At 39.9% G+C, this 23,695-nt stretch overlaps 1 protein-coding gene across 1 annotated transcript in view; it reads left to right on the top strand.

The window, feature by feature from the left end:
- The window catches only part of LOC127207725 (sodium channel protein type 3 subunit alpha-like), a 113,398-nt gene extending 105,547 nt beyond the window's left edge, over nt 1-7,851 (top strand). Inside the window, exons 24-27 of the mRNA XM_051167158.1 lie at nt 4-141; nt 1,261-1,365; nt 3,839-4,109; nt 6,654-7,851. Of these exons, the coding sequence (XP_051023115.1) occupies nt 4-141; nt 1,261-1,365; nt 3,839-4,109; nt 6,654-7,843 (1,704 nt within the window). The 3' untranslated portion in view covers nt 7,844-7,851. The remainder of the gene's footprint in view (nt 1-3; nt 142-1,260; nt 1,366-3,838; nt 4,110-6,653) is intronic.
- Nucleotides 7,852-23,695: the final 15,844 nt, after the last annotated feature.

Raw genomic sequence — 23,695 nt, forward strand, 5'->3', positions numbered from 1 at the left:
TAGGTCAAACTTCAACCAGTTTATGAAGAAAACCTGTATATGTATTTATACTTTGTCATCTTCATCATCTTTGGGTCGTTCTTCACTCTAAATCTGTTCATCGGTGTCATCATAGACAACTTCAACCAACAAAAGAAGAAGATGAGTATTTCCCACCCCCACCCTCCCCTACGCAGAGCACCAGTATGTCATAAAGCCAACCAGATACTTGGAGTCATGACATACTTAGATCATGTTAACATTATTTTCAGGCTTACTATGTGGCCAGTAAAAATATTGCCCCTACTCAGTGGCTTCCCTTCTTTCATCAACAGTACAGCTGTCTTTCGAACCTAGAAATATAACCATGACTTCAGTACACCCAATTATTATCCAGTTCCTAGCATGGCATATGGGGTCTTTCAGGAATCACTGTCACCAATTTCTCAGCCTCATCTTCTCTCATGCCTCTTTTTTATCCACTACCCTATTTCGCAATCATTCCTCCTCCCACACACTCTGCCAACAGCATAAGTCGCAAGGCAACTACATGAATCTTTCTGACCTTTTCTGAACTCAGCCACACACTTGTTTCCTCGTGGCTTTAAATGTGATATTTTCTCTTCCTGAGATGATGCATCACCAAGCAAAGTCTTTATTGTCCTTTAAAACCTTAAGCTTAAGTCTGGCTCTCTCAGTTTGTGTTGTGTCTACAATAACCTTCCTTCCTTCTTCCTGCTCACTTACTTGATCTTTTTGTTTTAACTTCCCTGCCTTTAGCACACTAGTGTACATTTTTTCCACTTGCCTTTTTAGTGAGCTACCCACTTGTGGAGCTTAACATCACATTGCATAACTGTGTAGGTCTCAGGCCTAACACATTGTTTGGCACACACACACACACACACACACACACACACACACAAATGGTTTTTAAAAAGGCAAAACAAATACAGCAGTAAAGCTTTCATCAGTAAAAGAGAAAGAAACATATGTGATTCCATGAAAATATATTTGGGGACTTTAAAATTCATTGTGAACATAATATAATCCAATTGGGATGCTGTACTAATCGGAATTTTATGTACTTATGGGCTTTGCATAATATTAATGTCTTCAGTAGTTCACATAAATGGGAGACATGGAATAATAAATCTATATTTAGCAAGATAATACCCATTTAAAATGGAGACAAGATTAAAGGAAAGCTCAGAAATACTTTTGTTAAAATACTGTTGTAACACAGGTTGGGATTGTGACCAGGCTATTCTATGTGTTTACTTTGGAGGTCAAGACATCTTTATGACAGAAGAACAGAAAAAATATTACAATGCAATGAAGAAACTCGGCTCCAAAAAACCACAGAAGCCCATCCCTCGGCCAGCAGTAAGAAGGCTACCTTGTATTCACGTATTCTCTAAGATTCTAAAACAGTGTTTTCTTTTTTTTTTTTAATTTTTAAATTTTATTTTATTAATTTATTCTTATTACATCTCAATGGTTATCCCATCCCTTGTATCTTCCCATTCCTCCCTCCCTCCCATTTTCCCTTACTCCCCTCCCCTGTGACTGTGACTGAGGGGGACTTCCTCCCCCTTTATATGATCATAGGGTATCAAGTCTCTTCTTGGTAGCCTGCTATCCTTACTCTGAGTGCAACCAGGTCTCCCCCTCCAGGGGACATGGTCAAATATGAGGCACCAGAGTACATGCGAAAGTCATACCCGACTCTCCACTCAACTGTGGAGAATGTCCTGTCCATTGGCTAGATCTGGGTAGGGGTTTGAAGTTTACGGCCTGTATTGTCCTTGGCTGGAGCCATAGTTTGAGTGGGACCCCTGGGCCCAAATCTGCCTATCATAATGTAAAACAGTGTTTTCAATTGCAGCATCTGGGTCAGAACATGTTGGGTGACGTCACCAATCTATAGCACCAATCTAATCACAAGTCTCCTATTGTGCAGCAGACTCTCAGCCACAATACTCAGTAACAGGTGTCAAGTTCTTAGAATACTGGAATGTTCTTGAGAGTTGGAGATCTCAATTCTCCAACTCAAAGTTCCCAAGAACTGGCCCCAGATCAAGAATCACTCCCCTGATGCCACTGTCTGCTCGCTGCTCCTTAGCAACTGTTCATTATTGATATTTACCTTTTTCAGTACCAGGAGGTTCCCAGATGGCCCGTCACATCACCACACCCTTCCTCCTTGCTCTTATTTCCTCCTTTCCTTTTTCCTCTCTCTGTTATAAATCTTACTTCAGCTTTTCCTTCTTTTATTACCTTTAAGGTAGCATACAAAATAAACAGTATTTTATAGCGTTTTCATACATATGTATTGTTATACTGTGCTATTACAGTCCCTCTCCCACTGCCCTGCTTTACTCCCCCTGTGCCTTTCACTCCAGTTGCCTTCCTCCCTGTAAATAGTAACCTCCCTTTTTTTCCCACTACGCATGCTCCATAGCTCTCTCCCCAGTCCCTTCCATTCTTTCCTTTTTCATGCTCCCCTATCTATCTAGAAGCCTGGCATTCTCTTCATATTACCTATAACTTAATAGATATTAAGTTTAGGTTCTACATGTTAGGAAACGATTTGTCTTTCTGGGTTTTCTTATTCTTGAGACTAGAAAATATTCCCAATTTAAAAGAAAAACTGTCTCAAAAAAAAAAAAAAAAAGATGATTCAAGTGCACAGTCTGAAACACTTCCTGGTGTGGGATGGCATGATGATGGCTGGTCATGCTCACAGAATTGTACCCTAATGTCTACCCTCTGAGAGAGGAAGAAGAGTGAGACTACAGAGGCCCATAAGGGTAACTGTACCCCTGGTCAAAAGACCTGTGACCAGCAAAGCTCATGATTGAAAGCTTTCATGAACCCTTTCAGTGATGTCACCTTACTGTGTGATTAAAAGTAACTGAAACTAGGCAGTGTGAGATGAAGAGGCAGGATGGAAAGATGCCTCACGCAGAAGAGAATGAATGCACCTGCTTCACCAATGTTCGCTGATACCTAGAAACATGTTCAGTTTATGACCTTGGATTTTTTCCCCATGAGCCACGGGACTGTGTGCGTTTATTAATAAAACCATGTTTGTATTTACACGGGACCCTAAGAGCATATGTTTCTGAAATGAGTGTTAATTGTGCAAGCATTTATCATGCATTTTTAAAAAGATATGTGTGTAGAGGTTATTCTGCTTATGCATATGTACCCAGGGAAGGCAGAAGAGGAAGTCAGATACCCTGGAACTAAAGTTACCAAGACTTGTGAGCCATCATGTGGATGCTAGGAATTGAACCTGAGTCCACTAGAAGTCCAGCTAGTACTCTTAGCTGCTGTGACATCTTTCTTGTCCTCTTATGCATTTTTGTAGAAGCAAAAATAGGGAAAGATGAAAAGGAAAACAGATAAATTAACAAATAAACTCACAAGCATACAGAAGTAGAAATGATAGAGTTGAATTAATTTAACTAGCACTAGCTGAGGGGGAAGAAGAAGGGATAACAGAAAATTCTTAAACTCATGATAAATGAAGTCGATTGTTCACCTAGAAGTCTGTATTTACCTTTTTAAGTCTTCACTGCTCATTGAAATCACTTTTATAAAAAGTATCATAGTTAATCAAACAGCCTCTACATAGTTTCAGCCAGTTGCCACTAGTTTCTGGATTATTTTTCTCTGTCTTCCTATGAGACCCAAATAAACCAAATATGAAATGGAGCTTCCTGATTGTTTAGGGTACTATATGGAGGGTACATACCTCAGGGCCATGTGTGGGAAGATCTTATTTGCAGAGTAACCAGGTCACTGTTTGAGCAATGGGTGCACTAACCCTATCTCCTCTCTCTCTTTCTAGAACAAATTTCAAGGGATGGTCTTTGACTTTGTAACCAGACAAGTCTTTGACATCAGCATCATGATCCTCATCTGTCTGAACATGGTCACCATGATGGTGGAAACTGACGACCAGAGCAAATACATGACCCTGGTTTTGTCCCGAATCAACCTTGTGTTCATCGTCCTGTTCACCGGGGAGTTTGTGCTGAAGCTCATCTCTCTCAGATACTACTACTTCACCATAGGTTGGAACATCTTTGACTTTGTGGTGGTGATTCTCTCAATTGTAGGTAAGAATAGTTCAGTTACAGGGACATGTACTTCTAGAAACCATTTTCCTCAAAACTCTGCCCACAGTTTGACACAGAAATACATGTGGGTAATAATGGAGTGTGCAGAGTGAAAATTTTAATGGTAACATACTTGAATAAAAATTCTGAAACCTGAGTTTATCCACAAAATTAACTGGTCAGAAATTAAATTACCAGTATTGGATTGGAGGAATAGATGGGGAAAACAAGAATACCATCAACATATCCTCTCTGCACTATTTTCCTTTCTCCTTGCTGACACAGAATAACCAACAAGAAGCAATTTAACAAAGGAAGGATATAGGATACACTTCATCCTGATGTGGAAATCCTGGCATGGGGCCCAAGGTGCAGCTGGTTAAGGTGAACCTGCATTTGGGAATGAAAGTAAAACCAGACATTGGGTTGTGCTATAAAACCTCAAGGCATCCCCCACTAGCACCATGACCCATTCCTCCCAATAAGGCTTCACCTCCTGAATGTTCTACAACTTTCCAAAATACCACCACCAGCTGCCTAGCAAGGGTCCAAATACTTTATCCTATGGGGATGGGATGACACTCAAACTATTACATTCTGCTAGTGGTAAACAGGGTCAGGTTGGGGGAAAGGGTGGGGCACATGCTTTTAAAACATATCATAACACAGCAATATTAGTGCTTGTCTTGTTCACTGTCTTACTACTGTGAAGACACTACGCTAATAAGAAAAAGCATTTAAGTAGGGGCTTGCTTACAGTTTTAGAAGGTTAGTCCATGACCATCATGGCAGGAAGAAGACAAGCATGGCACTAGAACAATAAGCAAGTGCTTTACATCCTTATGTATAGGCAGCAGGTTGAGAAAGGGAGAGAAAGAGATTGGGTCTGTTGTGGCTTTAAGAACCTCAAAACCCTAGATATGCCTGGCAGAAAAAAAAAGTCAATGAAATGTTTCCTAATGATATTCTGCTATTTAGACTGAAGCCTAGCATAATGGTCATCAGAGAGGCTTAAAAATTATTTTTTTTAATCTTATGTGCATTGGTGTTTTGTCTGCTTGCATGTCTATATGAGGGTGTCAGATCTTAGAGTCACAGACAGTTGTGAGCTGCCATGTGAGTTCTGGGAATTGAACCTGGGTCCTCTGGAAAAGAAGGCAGTGCTCTTAACCACTGAAGCATCATCTCTCCAGGCCTCATCAGATAGGCTTTATCCAGCAACTGATAGGAGCAGACATAGAACTCACATCCGAACATTAGTTAGAGCACAGGGGATCCTGTAGAAGAGGGGGAGAAAGGATTATAAGATCCAAAAGGGTCAAGGACACCACAAGAACACTGCCCACAGAATCAACTGACCAGGGCTCAGAGGGGCTCACAGAAACTGGAGTAACAATCAGGGAGCCTGTATGGGTCTAATCTCGATCTTCTACATATGTTATGGTTGTGTCACTTAGTGTTCTTGTGGGACTCCAAGTAGCTGGAATGGGGGCTGTCTCTGACTTTTCGGTCTGCTCTGAGGACCCCTTTCCTCCTACTGGGTTGCCTCCTGCAGCCTTGATATGAGGGCATGTGCCTCGTCTTATTGTAACTTGTTATGCCATGTTTGATTGCTATCCCTTGGAGGCCTTCTCTTTTCTGAAGGGAAAACAGAGGAGTGAGTATATCTGAGAAAGGGGAGGTTAGGAAAAGGGGCTGGGAAGGAGGGGAAACTGGGCTTGGTTTGTAATGTATGAGAGAAGAATAAATAAATTAATTAATTAATTAATTAAAAACCTCAAAGCCCATTCCCGGTAACACACTGACTCTAATAAAACATACCTACTATCAGAAGCCACACCTACTCCAACAAAGCCACACCTACTCCAAGAAAGCCACACCTACTCCAAAAAGGCCAGAAGCCCTAATCCTTCCCAAAGAGTTCCACTAGTTGGGGAATCAAGCATGCAAACATATGAACCTATGAGAACCATTCTCATTAAAACAGTGCTACATATAATTCAAAAAAAAGAGAGAAAGAAAGAAAAATCAACAGGGGATAGCCAATACTTCCCAAAGCATTCAACAGTCTTTCAGAACAAAGAGCAATGACATCTGACATAATTCTTACAAGAAGTATCAGATTTAACAAGAAGGAAGGAGAATATTATAAAACTCCAAATTTAGAAACTTTAGGTCAGATTTGGTCCACTTTTTTCAAACTAAAGAATATTACTGTCATTGGGGACAATTAATTAAGTTGTTTCAGAAATAACCCTTATTTTAATTGCCATATTTCATGGGTAGTAATGAAGTATTTTGGACATATAACCTTGAATTGGCTTAGTAATATTTTTGATTTTGCAAATAATTTAATTCCTTTATAAAATTACGCTATGTAATCATTTAGTAAAACTGAAACACTTAAATGTAAATATTAGAGTGGATTCAAGTACATAGTTCAAGTAAGCTTTTGTAAGTTTATTTTTTAAGGAGATACACATATAACATTCCTATAAACTTCAATATACTCACTGTTCATCTGGCTTCTCTGCCTTTCCACAGGAATGTTTCTCGCGGAGCTGATCGAGAAGTATTTTGTGTCCCCTACCCTGTTCCGAGTCATCCGCCTGGCCAGGATTGGCCGAATCCTACGCCTGATCAAAGGCGCCAAGGGCATCCGCACCCTGCTCTTTGCTCTGATGATGTCCCTTCCTGCGCTGTTCAACATCGGCCTCCTGCTTTTCTTGGTTATGTTCATCTACGCCATCTTTGGGATGTCCAACTTTGCCTACGTTAAAAAGGAAGCTGGAATTGATGACATGTTCAACTTTGAGACCTTCGGGAATAGCATGATCTGTCTATTTCAAATCACCACCTCCGCGGGCTGGGATGGACTGCTGGCCCCCATCCTCAACAGTGCACCGCCCGACTGTGACCCCGATGCAATCCACCCTGGAAGCTCAGTGAAGGGGGACTGTGGGAACCCATCCGTGGGGATTTTCTTTTTTGTCAGCTACATCATCATATCCTTCCTGGTTGTGGTGAACATGTACATCGCGGTTATCCTGGAGAACTTCAGCGTTGCCACTGAAGAAAGTGCAGAGCCCCTGAGTGAGGACGACTTTGAGATGTTCTACGAGGTCTGGGAGAAGTTCGACCCTGACGCCACTCAGTTCATTGAGTTCTGCAAGCTCTCTGACTTCGCAGCTGCCCTGGATCCGCCCCTCCTCATTGCAAAGCCAAACAAAGTCCAGCTCATCGCCATGGACCTGCCCATGGTGAGTGGAGACCGCATCCACTGCCTGGACATCCTATTCGCTTTTACAAAGCGGGTCTTGGGTGAGAGTGGAGAGATGGACGCCCTTCGAATCCAGATGGAAGATCGGTTCATGGCTTCCAACCCCTCCAAGGTTTCTTACGAGCCCATTACCACCACTCTGAAACGCAAACAAGAGGAGGTGTCTGCTGCGATCATTCAGCGTAATTACAGATGTTATCTTTTAAAGCAAAGGTTAAAAAACATATCGAATAAATACGACAAAGAGACAATCAAGGGGAGGATTGACTTGCCTATAAAAGGAGACATGGTTATTGACAAATTAAATGGGAATTCCACCCCAGAAAAGACAGATGGAAGTTCCTCTACCACTTCTCCTCCTTCTTATGATAGTGTGACAAAACCAGATAAGGAAAAGTTTGAGAAAGACAAACCAGAAAAAGAAAGCAAAGAGGTCAGAGAAAATCAAAAGTAAAAAAAAAAAAAGAAACAAAGAAATGTCTGTGTAACCAATTGTTTACCTCTGAAGGTAAAATGTACGTGTCAACTGGACTCCAAGGAGAGGTCCGTGCCAAACTGACTGTTTCAACAAATATTCAAGGTCAGTGCCTATACCAGACAGTGACCTCTCTGTCACTGCCACTCTGTGAGACAGGGTATCAACATTGACAAGAGGTTGCTGCTTCCACTACCAGCTGACACTGCTGAGGAGAACTCCATTGTGAAAGTGACCATCGTAACACCACCAAACACCATTGGTACAGCACTCCCATCCACTCTATTTTTAACATCCACATTTGCCATATTTTTACAAAATCTGTCCCAGTGGATCATCCTGGTCTCCAAGTCATAGTCTCTTCATAATACTTCATCACTATTTTTGTAATTGAAGTTTACGTTAATGGAAAAAAAAATATATATATATATATAAGAATCCTGTGTTGCTAAGTCTACAAGTTTCTCCAGTAATCATAAAAAATATTTTGCCTGAGAGATGAAATTATTGCTCAAAACTAAAAATAAATAAATGAATTCTAATGTTAACAATTTCAAATACTTCCATTTTCTGGATGGTGTTAGCTTACAAGTATTTTAGTCTGTTTTGTTTGTTTATATCTGAGCAGTTATGTGCCTGTAAAGTCTCCTCTAATATTTAGAAGATTATTTTTATGCAAAATATTTTGTTTCAACAACTACAAATTTTATTCTAAGTTTCAGAGTTCTATATTTAATTTTGGTTAAATACTCTCCCCCTAAAAGAGTTATCTAATATTTCTGTTCTTGAAAAAAAAATGTCTATCCAAACTATCACTTTAGAATAGTTGTTCCAGTTTCTGTAGCAGTATTTCTTTGCCATCTTCTGCTCTCAGCAAAAGTGACAGTTATGTCAATTAAATACCCTCTGTTATGTAAATAGTTATTTTATTCTGTGGTGCATGTTTGGGCAAATATATATAAACATATATATAGCCTAATACACACTTCTATTCAATCACATATGTACCACAGTGTATGTGTCTTTTGCAAGCTTCCAACAGGGAGGTATCCTGTACCATCCATTACACAGAAATAGTTGGAAGGCTATCACTAATGCATGTTAATATTGCCTAAGCTGCTCTATTTTAATCAACCCATTTATCACAAGTTTTGGTAAGAAGAGTCACATGTTGGTGGTAGAACGAATTCAAACTGCTCTCTGTCTACATGTCAAGAAAATCTCACTGATATTATTTCAAAACACGTTTATTTTTGCATCATTAATTCAACTTGAGTATCACAGTGTATCTTTATTAATTTAAAGAAGACACACTGTATAGGGCCTATTACCAAAACCTGTACTTCATAGTTTGCTAAAAAAAAAAAAAAAAAAGTGTGCAAAATTTGTTTAAATATAAATAATGTAAAATATAATCCATTTTCTTTGTCAGCATTTGTACATAAGAAAATTATTTTCAAGTTGATGACATGGCAATTTATTTTACCTTATCCTTTTTCCTTTTTACTTTTAATCAAAATTCCAAAAATTTTGCATCCAAAAGACTTTTCAGCAGATAATTTACTAAAATAAAAGTTAGACAATGGGTTTTGTGGATTTCTTTGTTATAATATATTTTCTACCATTCTAATAAGAGATATGTTGGTCAAAATCTCAAACCCTGACCATTTTCTACCAACTCTGGTTGCCTGCAGATAATCCTTCACTCATGGAAGTTTGGTTTTTTTTAACTCAACTTTTGTAGTATTTGCATATGCAGACTAGGCTTATTTTTTTAAATCCTGCTGCACTAAAGCTATCATGGATATAACATGGGCTCTGTCCTTTTTAGCCAGGAACAAAATGGCAAAGTTGTGCAATTACCTAACATGGTATAACTTTTTTTTTTCTTTTGCACAAACCAAAAGTTTAATGTTTGTTCCTTTTACAAAACTATTTACTGTAGTGTGTTGATGAGCTGCATGCAGGGAACTGCTCCTACTAAAAGAATGGTGAGCTACTTCCTTATTGAGCCAAAAGAATAAATATTTCATTTTTTTTTTTACTGTATCTCATTTGTTGGACTGAGTTTTTTTATTTATTATTATTATTATTATTATTGGCAGGTAAAAATTTACACAACTAAAGAAAATCTGTATTTGATTTGACATTTGTATTCATAAAAGTTCACATGAGTTTTGTAACACCCTGCTACATTATCTACCAAGAAGTTTGTCAAAATAAAGACTAGTTAAAAGCATTCTTGTGAACTGTTACTTCATCAAAGGACCAGTCCGTACAGTCGAGCCTTCAGGTTTGGCAATCCCAAGAATATAATCTCAGCATGTCTGGATGTAAATGGTGTCAAGTGCTAACATCTTGGTGATTAACATGTCACTCGTGCTTTATTTCCTAAACACTCTGTAGTCTATTAGTGGCATAAGGATTAAGAATTTATGCTAGAGCTGGGCGTGCTGGCACATGCCTGTAATCCCAGCACTTGGGGAGGCAGAGGCAGGGGGGATCTCTGTGAGGTTGAGGCCAGCCTGGTCTACAAAGCAAGTCAACAACATCCATGGCTACGCAGAGAAACCCTATCTCAAAAACAACAACAACAAGAACAATAATAAAATTTATGCTAGCTTTTCAGGGTCCCTTTCGGGTTTGTCAGCTCACAACCAAACCTTTATCTCAACAGAAAACTCAAGTTGTCATGAATATTTTTTAGAAAACTTGGATTTGAATATATATTTCACAGTTTCCCCCAAAATAAGTTCCATAAAGTGACAATGGGTTTCATTCATTGGCCTTTTCAAAGTCATGTCAATTCACAGGTTTGACCAATACCAGGGCAGCCAAGTATTGATTTGCAAAATCCTACAACTTTTAAAGCATCTTGCTGTGTAATCACTAGCCAAGCCTCTGGGAGCAAGCAGTTAATATGCATTTTATCATTGCGACAGTCTTCCAAAGTCGTTTGTAAAAGCTTCCATTGAGAAGGGAACACTTCCAAATGATACCTTTCTACATAAGGGTTGTTATGAAATGTAAAAAACTGAATTTTAGTAATAAGGGCTATTGGTATAAATGGCTGGTGGGCTTGTTTGTTTGTTTGTTTTTGAAAAGTGTGAGGAAATGGACATACTGATTTTCAAACATTGTAGCCAGGGATACTGAACTATGTAAAATAATGCATCTTACTGGTATTTCAAGTAAGTACCATGGATAAATACCATGGAACCCATTTCTGTGCATTGTGTCCACTCAGAGTAAGAGTTCAAGAAGTTAATGTTGACATTTTATGAAAATGTAAAGTGATCGGGGCCAGAAGTCCTGACACGTGTCTTCAGTTCCATTTTAGGCATCAGATGAAATGTGAAATCCAGTGTAATTCCAGTCCGCCTCACACACTCTCTCTCTATTATAGCACAGTGATCTTGAACTAGTGGTGTTTTCTATACATTGTTACCAGACTGGTAAAAGTTCCCACTTGGCTTCTTAGTCTCACATTTTTTTTTCAATTAAAAAACAAACTCAGAGGGAAGATTGAGGACAATTTTAGTAGAGCTAAAGAGAAGAGCAATGGGCTGGGCAATTTGTAATTCTAAATGGCTGCTGGAGGAGGGACATGGAGTCGGGGAAACACAAAACCATCCACGGAAGTCAGAGAAAGAGAAAAAGCGAAGGATGTCAGACAAAGCGTGCTTTTGGCTTTGGGCCTGTATGGGGCGGGGTAGAGAAAGGGGAAAAAATGCCACATATCAGAGGGCACCCGGCTCCAGGCCCCTTTTCCTGGTACAAATTATTGCATTAAGAGCATGTGACTATAAATAAAGGCAGTTAATTAAAATGGAAAGTGCTCCTGAGAATGGAAGTGGGCTGGACAGCTGAGGACAGGCCAGGCATTGGCCCACAAGACATATATCTCTTTATTGGACATTTGCACCATACCTTCCTCTTCCAAGTTTGTATGAAGGGCTTTCTTAAGCCTGTCCTGTTCCTCACATGAAGTCGAGGTAGAGACCAGCTTCCAGCCTTTCAGTGCAAGTTAGCTCATTATTATTGTTATTGTTGCTGTTGGTCATGATACTTCAGTTTTTAGTCTCATTTTCTGTCATACTCATGCCTTCAATTGTATGTTCAAAATTAAATTGCATAGTTAAAGTAAATTGTGTTCTTTAAAGATATGACATTTACCTAGAAAAATATATATATTGTCAATCTGCCTTTAAAAATTATTCAGAAAACAGCTAATAGAAAGAAGCACAGTAGTCAATGTAACATTAACCACATGAAGAAAAATGCCTTCTTAAAGTTGAAGAATACGCTAAATAATTGAAAGATAGGTTACTACTTTTCCTCTATGTTACAGAATTCTAACAGACAGCATCTGGTACACAATGTAATGCATTAGAACCAGTAAATCACTAGCCATTTGGAAAATTGTCCAGGAGGAATAAACTTGGCTCTCATAAAAAACATTTTAACATGCCATTCCAAGAAATTGAATTAATACATACATTCAACCGTAGCTTTTATTAAAAAGGAATTAAAGATGTATGCCATTCTCTCATAATAGCACCCATAGCAATATTCTACTGTAGACAAGCAAGTCAATATTTTGATGCATCCAAGCATGGCTCCTGTGGTCCCTCTGTCTGCAATATTTCTTTTTGCTCCTCTCCAGACAGAGCCTTTGTGTCCTACATAATCCTGGTGTCATACTGAAAGGCATATCTATAACCCTCTAAACCAAGTAGTGCCCAATCACCTAGAAAAATCAATTCTCCTTGTCACGAAGTAAGCGATAACCTATACAATGTCCTCTACAGATGCTCTACCCCCACCATCGATTCGTCGTGCTCCACCATCCCTCAATCTGTATTCTCCAACAATTCAAGTCATTCTATCTTGCTACTTCCTTCACCTGCCTGCCCATTCTCCTCCCCTGCTCTCTTTTTTATTTTTTGCCTGAACCAATCACTACCTTCTTTCTAAAACTATCTCAAATGCCGCCACCCTTTGGGAGAAGTCAGGCATTATTAATGGAGTGCTGCTCTTCCTCCCAGTGGTTCTAATGTGCATGTGAGCTGTCGTTTGTGAAACTGTTTTGCCACTGATTCCCTGTTCATTCAACTCTGCTAATAGATCATTGTACACACGAGATATGGCATACATAGCATGAATTTCCTCATCTCTATTTCTTTCACTGACTATGATTATCAGAGTATGTTCCTGGCAGTATTTACATACAGAAGTAGCACAATGAGTTGTTCAAGGAACATGAGTGAGAATAGTACTTTTTAAATATTTAATGAAAATAACTACTCAAGTTATTACCATAACATTCACATAACCTACCTTATGAACACATGAAAAAAATCACAAAAATACACACAAAAGAAAAATACTGTGTGCCTCCTATCTATGGATTATATATACTAGCTCTCATCTAACAGAATCTATGGCACCAAATAACGTAGTTAAATTAATTCTACCAGAGCAACAATAGTTTCATTCATTTAGAAGTATACTATATGACTGAGGTTTTATTTCAACACTTAGTCATGTAGTCCTTGATTTTAAAAATTTATCATCACACTGGTAATGCAAGAATAATTTTGGGATTTAGCATAGTGAATATGTAGACAACTATCCTAAAGCTTCTGGGTCATCTGATATCTAAGGAGGGAGATGAAAAGGGTTTAAAGAGGTTGCTGCTGCAGTGCGTGGATGAACTCACAACCAAGCCAGAGAAATTCTCTCAGGCTGAGAAAACAAGGTGAGTGGACCCTAGAGTCTGACCTGCTCCATTGGCCTTCCCTCTAGGGAACAAGCTTGCTTTGGATTGCCTACTGTGGTGGTTAATTTTAATTGAGCTAAAATGCCTAAGGGATTACTCAAGCACACCAGGGGTTAAGGCATTTCAGTTAGACTGTTAGATCCTGGGGGTTATAAACTAACAAATGAACCATATGAAACCATGAGACAAATCTTGGCTTCTTTAGATTCTCTCATGGATAATTTGGGCACAGCTATGAAACGATAACAAATATAATGGAGAAAAAAATACCAGAAAAGACTAACAACATTAAAGTTGGTGTATTTGTACTATTAAAATAAAAAAAAATTAAGATTCCTAAGAGTCATAAATGCTACTTATTGAACTTTAAGATCTATGCATTCAGTCTTCTGAGCCCCACTGGGTTTGGGCAGCCCCATCACTGTAGTGCTACCTCCTTATCTGTAGCACCCACAGCTTGTCTCCTGGGCTTAAGCTGGCACCACTTGTCATCTGTTGATGTCATTGTAGATGCCCCACAGCTCTGGGCTAGTGACTGCAATGAAGTCTTCTCTTTCAACAATGGCCTCTAATAGTCTCTCTGTGGGGATTCCAAAGCTGTCACAGAGTGTCAAACATGAGTTGCTTTACATGCTCTCCTCACTCTTGTATCTTCCATGTCTCCCTACCATGTGAAATGAAATTATAAAAACTGTTTTTATAATTTATTCACATTACATCCCAATTGTTACCACCCCCCCCACTCGTATTGTCCCTCCCCTCCCCTAATCCTCTGACGAAGGGGGCTCCCCTCCCCTACCATCTGACTCCAGCCTATCAGGTCTCATTAGGATAGCCTGCATCCTCTTCCTCTGTGGCCCCGCAGGGCTTCCCACCAAGGGGAAGTGATCGGATCACAGGCACCAGAATCTATGTCAGAGGTGGTCCCTGCTCCCCGTACTAGGGGAGCCACATGGAGAATGAGCTGCCCATCAGCTCATGTGAATGACTCTTAAACTGACAAGTTTGGCTACCGGCTTGAGATGTAGCCTTCGTTTCCTTGGACCTTGGCTTCTCAGTATTAACCCCCAGGAAATAATCTCTCTTATTTCAATGACGCACGGGCTTCTTTCAGCTCAATGGTGCTGATGCCTTATTCTAGCTGGGTTTTCAGTCCCAGCTTGGCCCACATTCTCCCATCATTTCACTTCAGTGGTGCTAGTCTCTTGTTAATCACCGCTGACCCGCCCGCCCCAGATGATCAGAACACACACGGCTTCTCGGTATGATATTTCACACACCTGCCCCAGTACAGCCTTCGCTTCCCTCTGAAATGCCACAGGGCAGGTTTCCATAGGCCACATTTCTCTCAGCACTGCTCTCTTCCAAGTTCCCTCAAGAGCAGCTCATTAAGGTTGGAACACTCCAGTGCTTTTCAACCCAAAATTCTAAATATTTTTACAAGCCTCCAACTAAATGCTTGAAAGACATAAAGGACCACGTGTCCAGGTACATCATGGAAGTACCCCATTGCTCTAGCACCTATTTCTACTCTTACTTCATCTCTGTTGCAGGGACCAAAAGCAACTTAGTGGAGGAAAGGCTTGGTTTCATCTTATTAGGTTATAGTCTATCACTGAGGGAAGTCAGGGCAGGAACCCAAGCAAGCAGGAACTTGGTACAGTGAACAGGGAGGAATGTTGACTGCGGGCTCAGGTGCAGGTCCATGTGTAACTCAGTTTCTAATCAACCCAGACACCTGCCCAGGGATTAGTACTGCCCAGAGGAGACTGAACCTTCCTAAGTAAATTAATATTGAAGATAATATTCCACAGACATGCCCACAGACTAATCTTATCTAGACAATTCATCAATCCATGTTTTTCTCTAAGGTGATTCAAGGCTGTCAAATTGACAATAAAAGCTAATTAGGACAATGTAAGAGAAATCTAAAAAGCCATAAGAAGATAGAGAAAAGTGTTTTATACAGTCAAATATGCTGGTAATTCAAGTGGACAAAAAAAATCTACAAACCTATGTAGCTTCTGAACAGCACAATTAACACCCCATCTATTAGACACTTAACACAACATTTCAGAAAGTCTAGGAGCTTTGCAAATGTAAAGGTCTCATTTTTAAAAGTGTTATATGGTAGGTCAGAGGCAAACGTCAAAGACATTGCAAGAACTGGCATCATACCGACTACGCCATGCTCTCATTTCTGAATGCCAGTGAGCTGGGCTCCTGTGAGTAATAAACATTGTAGGGTATGCGTGATGACTCAAAACGCTTTTCTAGACTTCTCTCCTGAAAACCATGACATATCTGTCAGACAACGCCCTAACAGACAACTAAGAGTCTCCAATAAAACGATTGTAAGGTATCACAGAGATACTGTAAAGGATAATGTAAAGGATATGAGGCCGTGGTGAGTGGAAGGAGGATGATTGTGTCAATTTGCTATCATTATCAGGTACAAGCAGGCAAAATTAAAAACAATTATTTCCTGTAAGTATAGTTGATTTCTTTAAGTTAAAAAAAGTATGCATAAAATGTTCAGACTGTGTGGCAAATGCAAATCAAGTGCTTAGCCCCCTTATAAATTAACTTGGTAAATTTAGCAGATTTGGTTGTTCACGTGATTTTTTTAGAAAAGTATGTTATGCTATATAGACACTAATATTCAGAAGGCAATTAGATGGGTAAAACATGTCCATTTAGCAAACCCACCTCAGTAACTTCCTTACTAGGGCCTAAGACATCCTCACCCACAAGCTTTTGACTGGCTGTGGTACCAGATGTGAACTTCCTCCTGCAAAGCCTCACATCCAATCAGAAAGCACTTAGTTACCTCGAAATAGTCTTGCTACCACTGTACCAGTAGAGGCTGCAGGGCACCTGCTGATGCCTGAGAGCAGGCCAGCGGGAAGGAAACATCATGCTGAGATTCTTGACTCTCAACTGGTAAAAGCTTCAACCAGACTCCACAGAAAACAAACCTTTATCTGAGGTTGTTTTATTGCTAGTCTTGTTTGTTGAGACAAGGTCTTCCTCTGTTCCTAGGCTAACCTAGATGGAGTTCAGTGGATAATCTATACTGGCCTCAGACTCACAGTTATCCTCCTGCTTCAGCCTTCCAAGTACTGGAATAATACCCAGCAACAGATTATTTTTTTAATACTGTAATTTCAAATTGCACACAAAACTTTGTTTAAGCAGAAAATATGAGCCCCCCTTTTTTTTTTCTTTCAAATATTCATGGTACATCACAGCGATCTTACCGGGCTAAGGGAGTATTTGACTTTCCAAGGGCCATTAATATTTGAATCAACTCAGTGCACCAGAGAACTAGAAACACTGCTAAAGTTAGCACAGAAGGGGGAGGGGTGTGAAAATACACACCAGATGCTAGAAAAAGAGACCTAGGATGCAGCTTTCTTGCTGGTGAAATGAAGTTTTACGTGTATGGATTTGGAGTAATAGAATTATGTAAAAACACATAGCATTATGTAAGAGTGCACATAATTTGGCAAATTGCTTTAAAAGCAGGGAATTGAGGTGATATCATTCCCCAAAATGGCTTCGCCTTAGCTCTTAGAAGACTCCAAGCAGCTTCCCTAGAGGACACATGGTTGTCAAGGAGACAAGGAAGGCCCTCCTGCTCTACCCTCTGAGCTGAAACCAGCAGAGCTGGTTTGGAAGCAATGTGAGAACACACAAGTCTGCCTTTTTTATGCTGGCAATGAACACTAATCTGCAGTCTAGTGCACTGAAAGAGAGAAAAAACACAAATGCATACTCCACACATGCACACACAAAGACAGACATATGTGCACACACACATACACACATACACATACAAATACATACACACATATTCATATACATATACATACATATACATACACATACTTCACATCACACACACACACACATGTATACCAATACAGTGGCATTAGGAGCAAGAGGGAATCTCTTTAGCCATCTATGTGCTTAGTTAAAATTTAAATAGATTATAGTACTATCTTTAGAAAAGCCACTTATTTCTTCCAAGCTCCAATAAGGGGAAAGCTACTACCTATCTGAAATAAGTTAATCTCACCATATAAAATTCAACGCTTGTTGGTAATTTTTTAAAACATACTATAAACGGAATACTTAAATTCTTTAAGAAAATTGCGTATCACCATATTTGGCAGCTTTCAGTCAATAAATTCAGTAATGTGAACAGAAAGAAAAGCACAGTGCAAAACTTGGCAGAATTAAAACTCAAATAGAAATGTGTGATCTTATTTTAAAAAAACAAACAAACAAAAAAAACGTTCTTCTTTTAAAATTGATTCAACTAGACCTTTAAAAAGTAATAAAGGCCATAGTCTGATAACTGTTTCGACTAGTAGTACAAATAACAATCCTTCTCTTTTCTATAGTCTTATTAAATTCTAAACACAGATACTTTAGTTAGAAAGTTTGTTGTGACATCTTTGATGTTTATTATGCTACCCTGTATCCTTCAGTGAGAACACAAATATAAGACTATATAAATGCAGAGTGTTTCCATGTAAACTATTTGCTTGTGACCAACTACTTCTCTTGAAACTAATTCCAGAAGAAAATTCACAAAACCTTTTTTTCCTGGATATCTCTTTAAGTTTTTTATATAAAAGAACTGTGGATGTCTTGGTTTACATAATATTCAATCAATTGTGTCCCACAGCAAGTAGAAGACCTCTCCTGCCCTGACTCAGCCCACCCGCATAGAATGGAAATGCCGTGCTCCAAAAGGGCAGCTTGAACGGCCGTCTGCACACTAATTCCCCTTCAGATGCACAAGTAAATGAGTGGAGTCAGAAATAATCATTCTGAATGAGGTAACGCAGAGCCAGGAAGACAAATGTCATGGGTTCTATCTCACATGTAAATATTAGCTTTTAATAGTTGTTATGTGTGTTTAAATTGGAATAGCCACTTAAGTAGGGAGATTAGTGAGGGTCTGTCTTTTTTCTTTTTTTTATAATTTAATTAATTTATTCAGATTACAACTCCATTGTTATCCCATCAATTGTATCCTCCCATTCCTCTCTCCCTCCCACTTTCACCCTATTCCCTTCCCCTAGGTATATGACCAACGGCAACCTCCTCCCCCACTACATGGCCATAGGCTATCAAGTCTCATCTTGGTAGCCTGCTTATTCTTTCTCTGAGTGCCACCAGGCCTCCCCACCAAGGAGTAGTGGTCAAATATGGGACACCAGAGTTCATATCCAAGTCAGTCCCTGCTTTCCACACAACTGTGGAGAACTTCCTGTCCACTGGTTAGATCTGAGTAGGGATTCAATGTTTACTGCTTGTATTGTCCTTGGTTGGTGCAGTAGTTTGAGCAGATACCCCCGGGCCCAGATCCACCCATCCAAAGAACACCAACAGCCCAGGCCTTAAGGTCAACAATTAATAAACGGGACCTCATGAGGCTGAGAAGCTTCTATAAGGCAGAAGACACTGTCAACAGAACAAAGCAACAGTCTACAGATTGGGAAAAGATCTTCACCAACCCTACATCTGACAAAGGTCTAATATTCAAAATATATCAAGAACTCAAGTAATTAAACACCACCAAACAAAATAACCCAATTGAGAAATGGGGCTCAAAACTAAACAGAGCATTCTCAATAAAGGAATATCGAATGGCTGAGGGTCTGTCTTAATTAGAGTTTTTATTGTTGTAAAGAGACACCATGACCATGGCAACTCTTTAAAGGAAAACATGTCATTAAGGCTGCCTTACAGGTTCAGTAGTCCATTATCATCATGGCAGGAAGCATGGCAGCATGCAGACAGACCTGGTGCTGGAGAAGGAGCCAAGAGTTTTACAGCTCAATCTGCAGACAACACAGGGTGGGGGAAAGAGAGAGAGAGAGAGAGAGAGAGAGAGAGAGAGAGAGAGAGAGAGAGAGAGAGAGAGAGAGAGAGAGAAACTGGGCCTGGCTTGAGCATCTGAATCTTTAAAGCTTATCCCAGTGATGCACTTCCTCAAACAAGGTCACACCTACTCCAACAAGGCCACACCTACTCCAACAAGGCCACACCTCCTAGTAGTGTCCCACCCTATGGGTCTATGAGGGCCATTTCATTCAACCTTCAATGGTATTTCAAGGCAAGAAAGACAGAAGGTAGGTAGTATAAAGGGGGAAGAGAAGGGAAGAAACAACAGAGTTAATTGATATGTGGATTATAGTGTAAGGTGGAGGAGGGAGCATGTGCAGATATAACTAACACTAAAGACTTCGGCAAACAAGATATATAAGCCTACTACTGTCCCTAAAGTATATGATATACATTGATATAAGGGGTTTAAAAAGTTATCCTATAACAGTGTAGGAACACCTCCTGCAGACACCATGGGCTACCAAATAAAACTCCAATTACTAGGCTTGAGTTACCAATCTTGGAGTTGCTGCCTGTTGAAGTCCCATAGACACCCCTACCCAAACACTCTAAGCCATTGTCACTGCTTTGTTACTGTCCAGAACCTGATGATAGAATACTATCCTGAAGATATCATATACTTGAGTCATAGTATATGGAGAAACGAAAGCTGGTTCCCACCTGGAAACATCATTCCTATTTGCTGGTCTTCATTGTGTTGAAAAGTAGCATGCACACTACCAGGAGAGTAAATTTATCAATAGCCCTGCCTATCACTGAAGCCTGTGAACTATAATAGTGACTTAGCAAGGTCTTCCCACTGGTTCAATAGCAGTATGGGTGTTTTGGATGTAATCAATACTTTCTGATTGGATTTAAAGCCTTCTCCACAAGACAGAACTTATGCCTGGTACTATTAACTGAGCCAAAAGCCAGGGGCTGACTAGGCCATGAGGCTTAAGAGATAACCTAATTCTACTATTAGTCTAGTGAATGGACATAGTGATAAGCTGCTCCCAATTCTTATATTTGTACCCATAGATTAGGATGTCTTGCAACCCTCCAGAAAAGGTTGTTTTTTCAATATATGGTGATTAAAATTCACAGTTGGTCAACATGCAAAGAATAAGATACTGTGGGTGCTCACCTCTAAAAGTGACAGACGTCTATATCTATTATGTGACACTGTTCCTGGGGAGACATGAACAACCATTTACTGAGTCCAGATAGGAAACCAATGACAGAGCAAAGTAAAGAGAGCACCAAAGTCCCAGTTGGTAAACCAATGAGTTTGGGGGTTACTTATAGGGTATATGGGGTAAATTACAGGAGCAGAAATGACTCAAAGACAGCTTTGCCACCAAAAGCCCATCCCATCATGGCTACAAGCCCATGAAAGCTGGCAGCCCTAGGCACACCACATAGCCTGCAGGCAGCTCAACAGGTTGGAAAGTGCCCTTTCCAAGAGACTTGGTTGGTCTGAGGCACTTCCAGGCAGCTTGACTTCCTTGGTCACAGTAGGTTTGCCTACATTTCCCTTCTTCTACTTTCAAATTTTGCTCCAGCACTCTGGGCTAACTTTAAATATTCAATGATCTCTTAATTTGTAGTTTTCATACGAGAGATAAAAGAGCAGAAGTTATACAGCTTCCCCAGATACTATTTTTAAGCAATTCCAAAACAGAATGTCATAGATGTCTGAACACTGGAATTAGGGTTTGTTTTAATGTATACTAGATTCAAAATTATTTTCAGATAAAATTTTCATTTGCATGTATGGATTGCCATATATTTCAAGATTGCTGTAGATTCTAGGGTAACACATTGCCAACTTCATTTATTCTTTACATGTATATAATATGGCTGTGGGGCCCTTGAATTCTAGTCTTCTATTTTATTCTCCATTCCAAGTAACATGACGGCAACTTTTCTTTAAATAATAAAATAAAATGCACTTTCAACCCGAAGTACTGTGCTTTGCACAGCACATGACAGGGACAGTCATCACCTATAAAATACAATGATAGATTCCATAGGTCAGTTTTAAAAGATCAATCCTCCTTTAAATTGCATTTCTTGGAACTCATGGGATTGAGCTTCTTGTAGCCTGCCAGCTGGAAACAGGCTCTGTGCACAGGTTCCCAGATTTCTTTACCTCAGGATGCTGTGACATGTTCATTTGCTAATGGTATGCACTGTTATTTGCTCCAGAACTGTGAAAAGCAGTAGTTTCTCCCTGAGTGGTTTTGTAGAAGAATAAATCCTAAATGGCTCTGCAGCTGTAACACAGAAATGTAAAGAGTCTCCTCCTTTCTCCTACCAATGATTATAAATTTGTGAATAGGAAAATAGTAAACAGGTACTGCAGACCAGGGTACTCTATGTCCAATGTTCACAAAATTTATCCTAGCTGTCTCTCTTATTATTCCAATGAGGTAAATCTTATCATTCCTATTTTACATATGCAAAAATGGGATTTCAGCACCACAAAGACATTGGGAAGGGCAACATTTTATGTTTGTGCCAAAATCTGCTCAACGTCAAGCCACATTGGGTGCAGCCTCTAAAACTATCAGACATATTAGCTAGTACAGTAGCACTTTTAGTCAACATGTTTTATGACTTCACAATTAATGTTATCAGAGATCTTTTTTATTTTACATAGATATGATGGAACTTCACACTGTTCCTGCCCTTGAGCCTAAACTATCTTAATTTCAGAAAAATTTAGTCTGCACATAAAGCCTGATTACATTCATCCTTCTGCCCTGGATGTGGGAAAAGTAGACAACATGTTACCCAATTAGAGGCGAAGGAGGAAATAGCTAAGCATTCAGCCCAAATGGAAAGAAAGCATTGAGACAGTAAGAGAGAGGGGCCAAGGCCAAATGCAAGCAAGTCAAGCCACAGTCCCAGTTGACAGGGGTATTTGGCACCTTCTGTGCCTGACACTATGAATGTTGGGAAAACACTGACCAAGAATATACCTTCCTCTGCTCTCACATACACAGGCTCCTGACTCCTGAGGAGCACAGAGAGGAAAGCAGCAACATCTGGGCTATGTGAAGCTGCGAATGTGCCTGCTGCTGGAGTAGCAATAAAAGAAGCTAATTAAAGGAACAAACTAAAACCAGGGGCCCTGGAACAAAGCCCTGCCAAATTACAAATAATAGTGACTTGCCAGATAAACTGAATGAATGAATGAGTGAATGAATGAATGTACAGATGAAAGTATTAATGGGAAGGTAATCTTCAATCCTGCCCCATTAGTTACTTTTCTGTTCCTGTGATAGAACATCATGACCAAGGCTAATCATAGAAGAAAGGCTTTATTTTGGCTTATCATCCCAGAGGCTTATCATCTCATCCCATAATGGTAGGGTGGAGGCAGCCAGAAGCAGGCATGGAGGCAGGAAGCTGAGACCTGAGAGCGCACATCTCACTCACTAGTGTGAAGTGTGAAGCAGAGGTCAAACTGGAGACATCATGAGGCTTTAACCACTCAAATCCCACCCCTAGTGACACACATCCTCCAATAGGGACATACCTCCTAAACCTTCCCAAACAGCGACACCAACTTTGGACCAAATGTTCAAATCCAGGAGTCTATGGGAGACATGCACATCCAAACCACATTTCTTAGTTGGGTTTCTATTGCTGTGATAAGACACAGTGACCAAAAGGAACTTGGGAAGGAAAGAGTCTATTTCATCTCACAGCTTACTGTCCCTATCGAGAGAAGGACAGGAACTTTAGGCAGAAACCTGGAGCCAGGGACTGCTGCAGAGGCTATGGAGAAATTGAGTACTGCTTGTTCCTCATGGCTTGTTCAGGTTGCTTTCTTGTACTATCCAGGTCCACCATCCCAGGGAACGTACCACGTACACTGAGCTGGGCTCTCCCATATCAATGATCAATCAACAAAAAAATGCCTCATGTGCTTGCCCATAGGCCAGTCTGGTGGGGGTATTTTTCTCAATTGAGATTCCATCTTCTCAAATGACTCTAGCTTATGCCAACTTGAAAACTAGCCAGCTTACAGCCACACATGTCAGGGCTGGAGTTGGCGCACCAGGATTGCTAAGTGGTTAACTGGTCAACTCTATCTTCATGTTCCATTTTTTATGTTAGCACACTGACATGAT

Source organism: Acomys russatus, chromosome 24 (assembly GCF_903995435.1).
Source record: "Acomys russatus chromosome 24, mAcoRus1.1, whole genome shotgun sequence".
Taxonomy (NCBI): domain Eukaryota; kingdom Metazoa; phylum Chordata; class Mammalia; order Rodentia; family Muridae; genus Acomys; species Acomys russatus.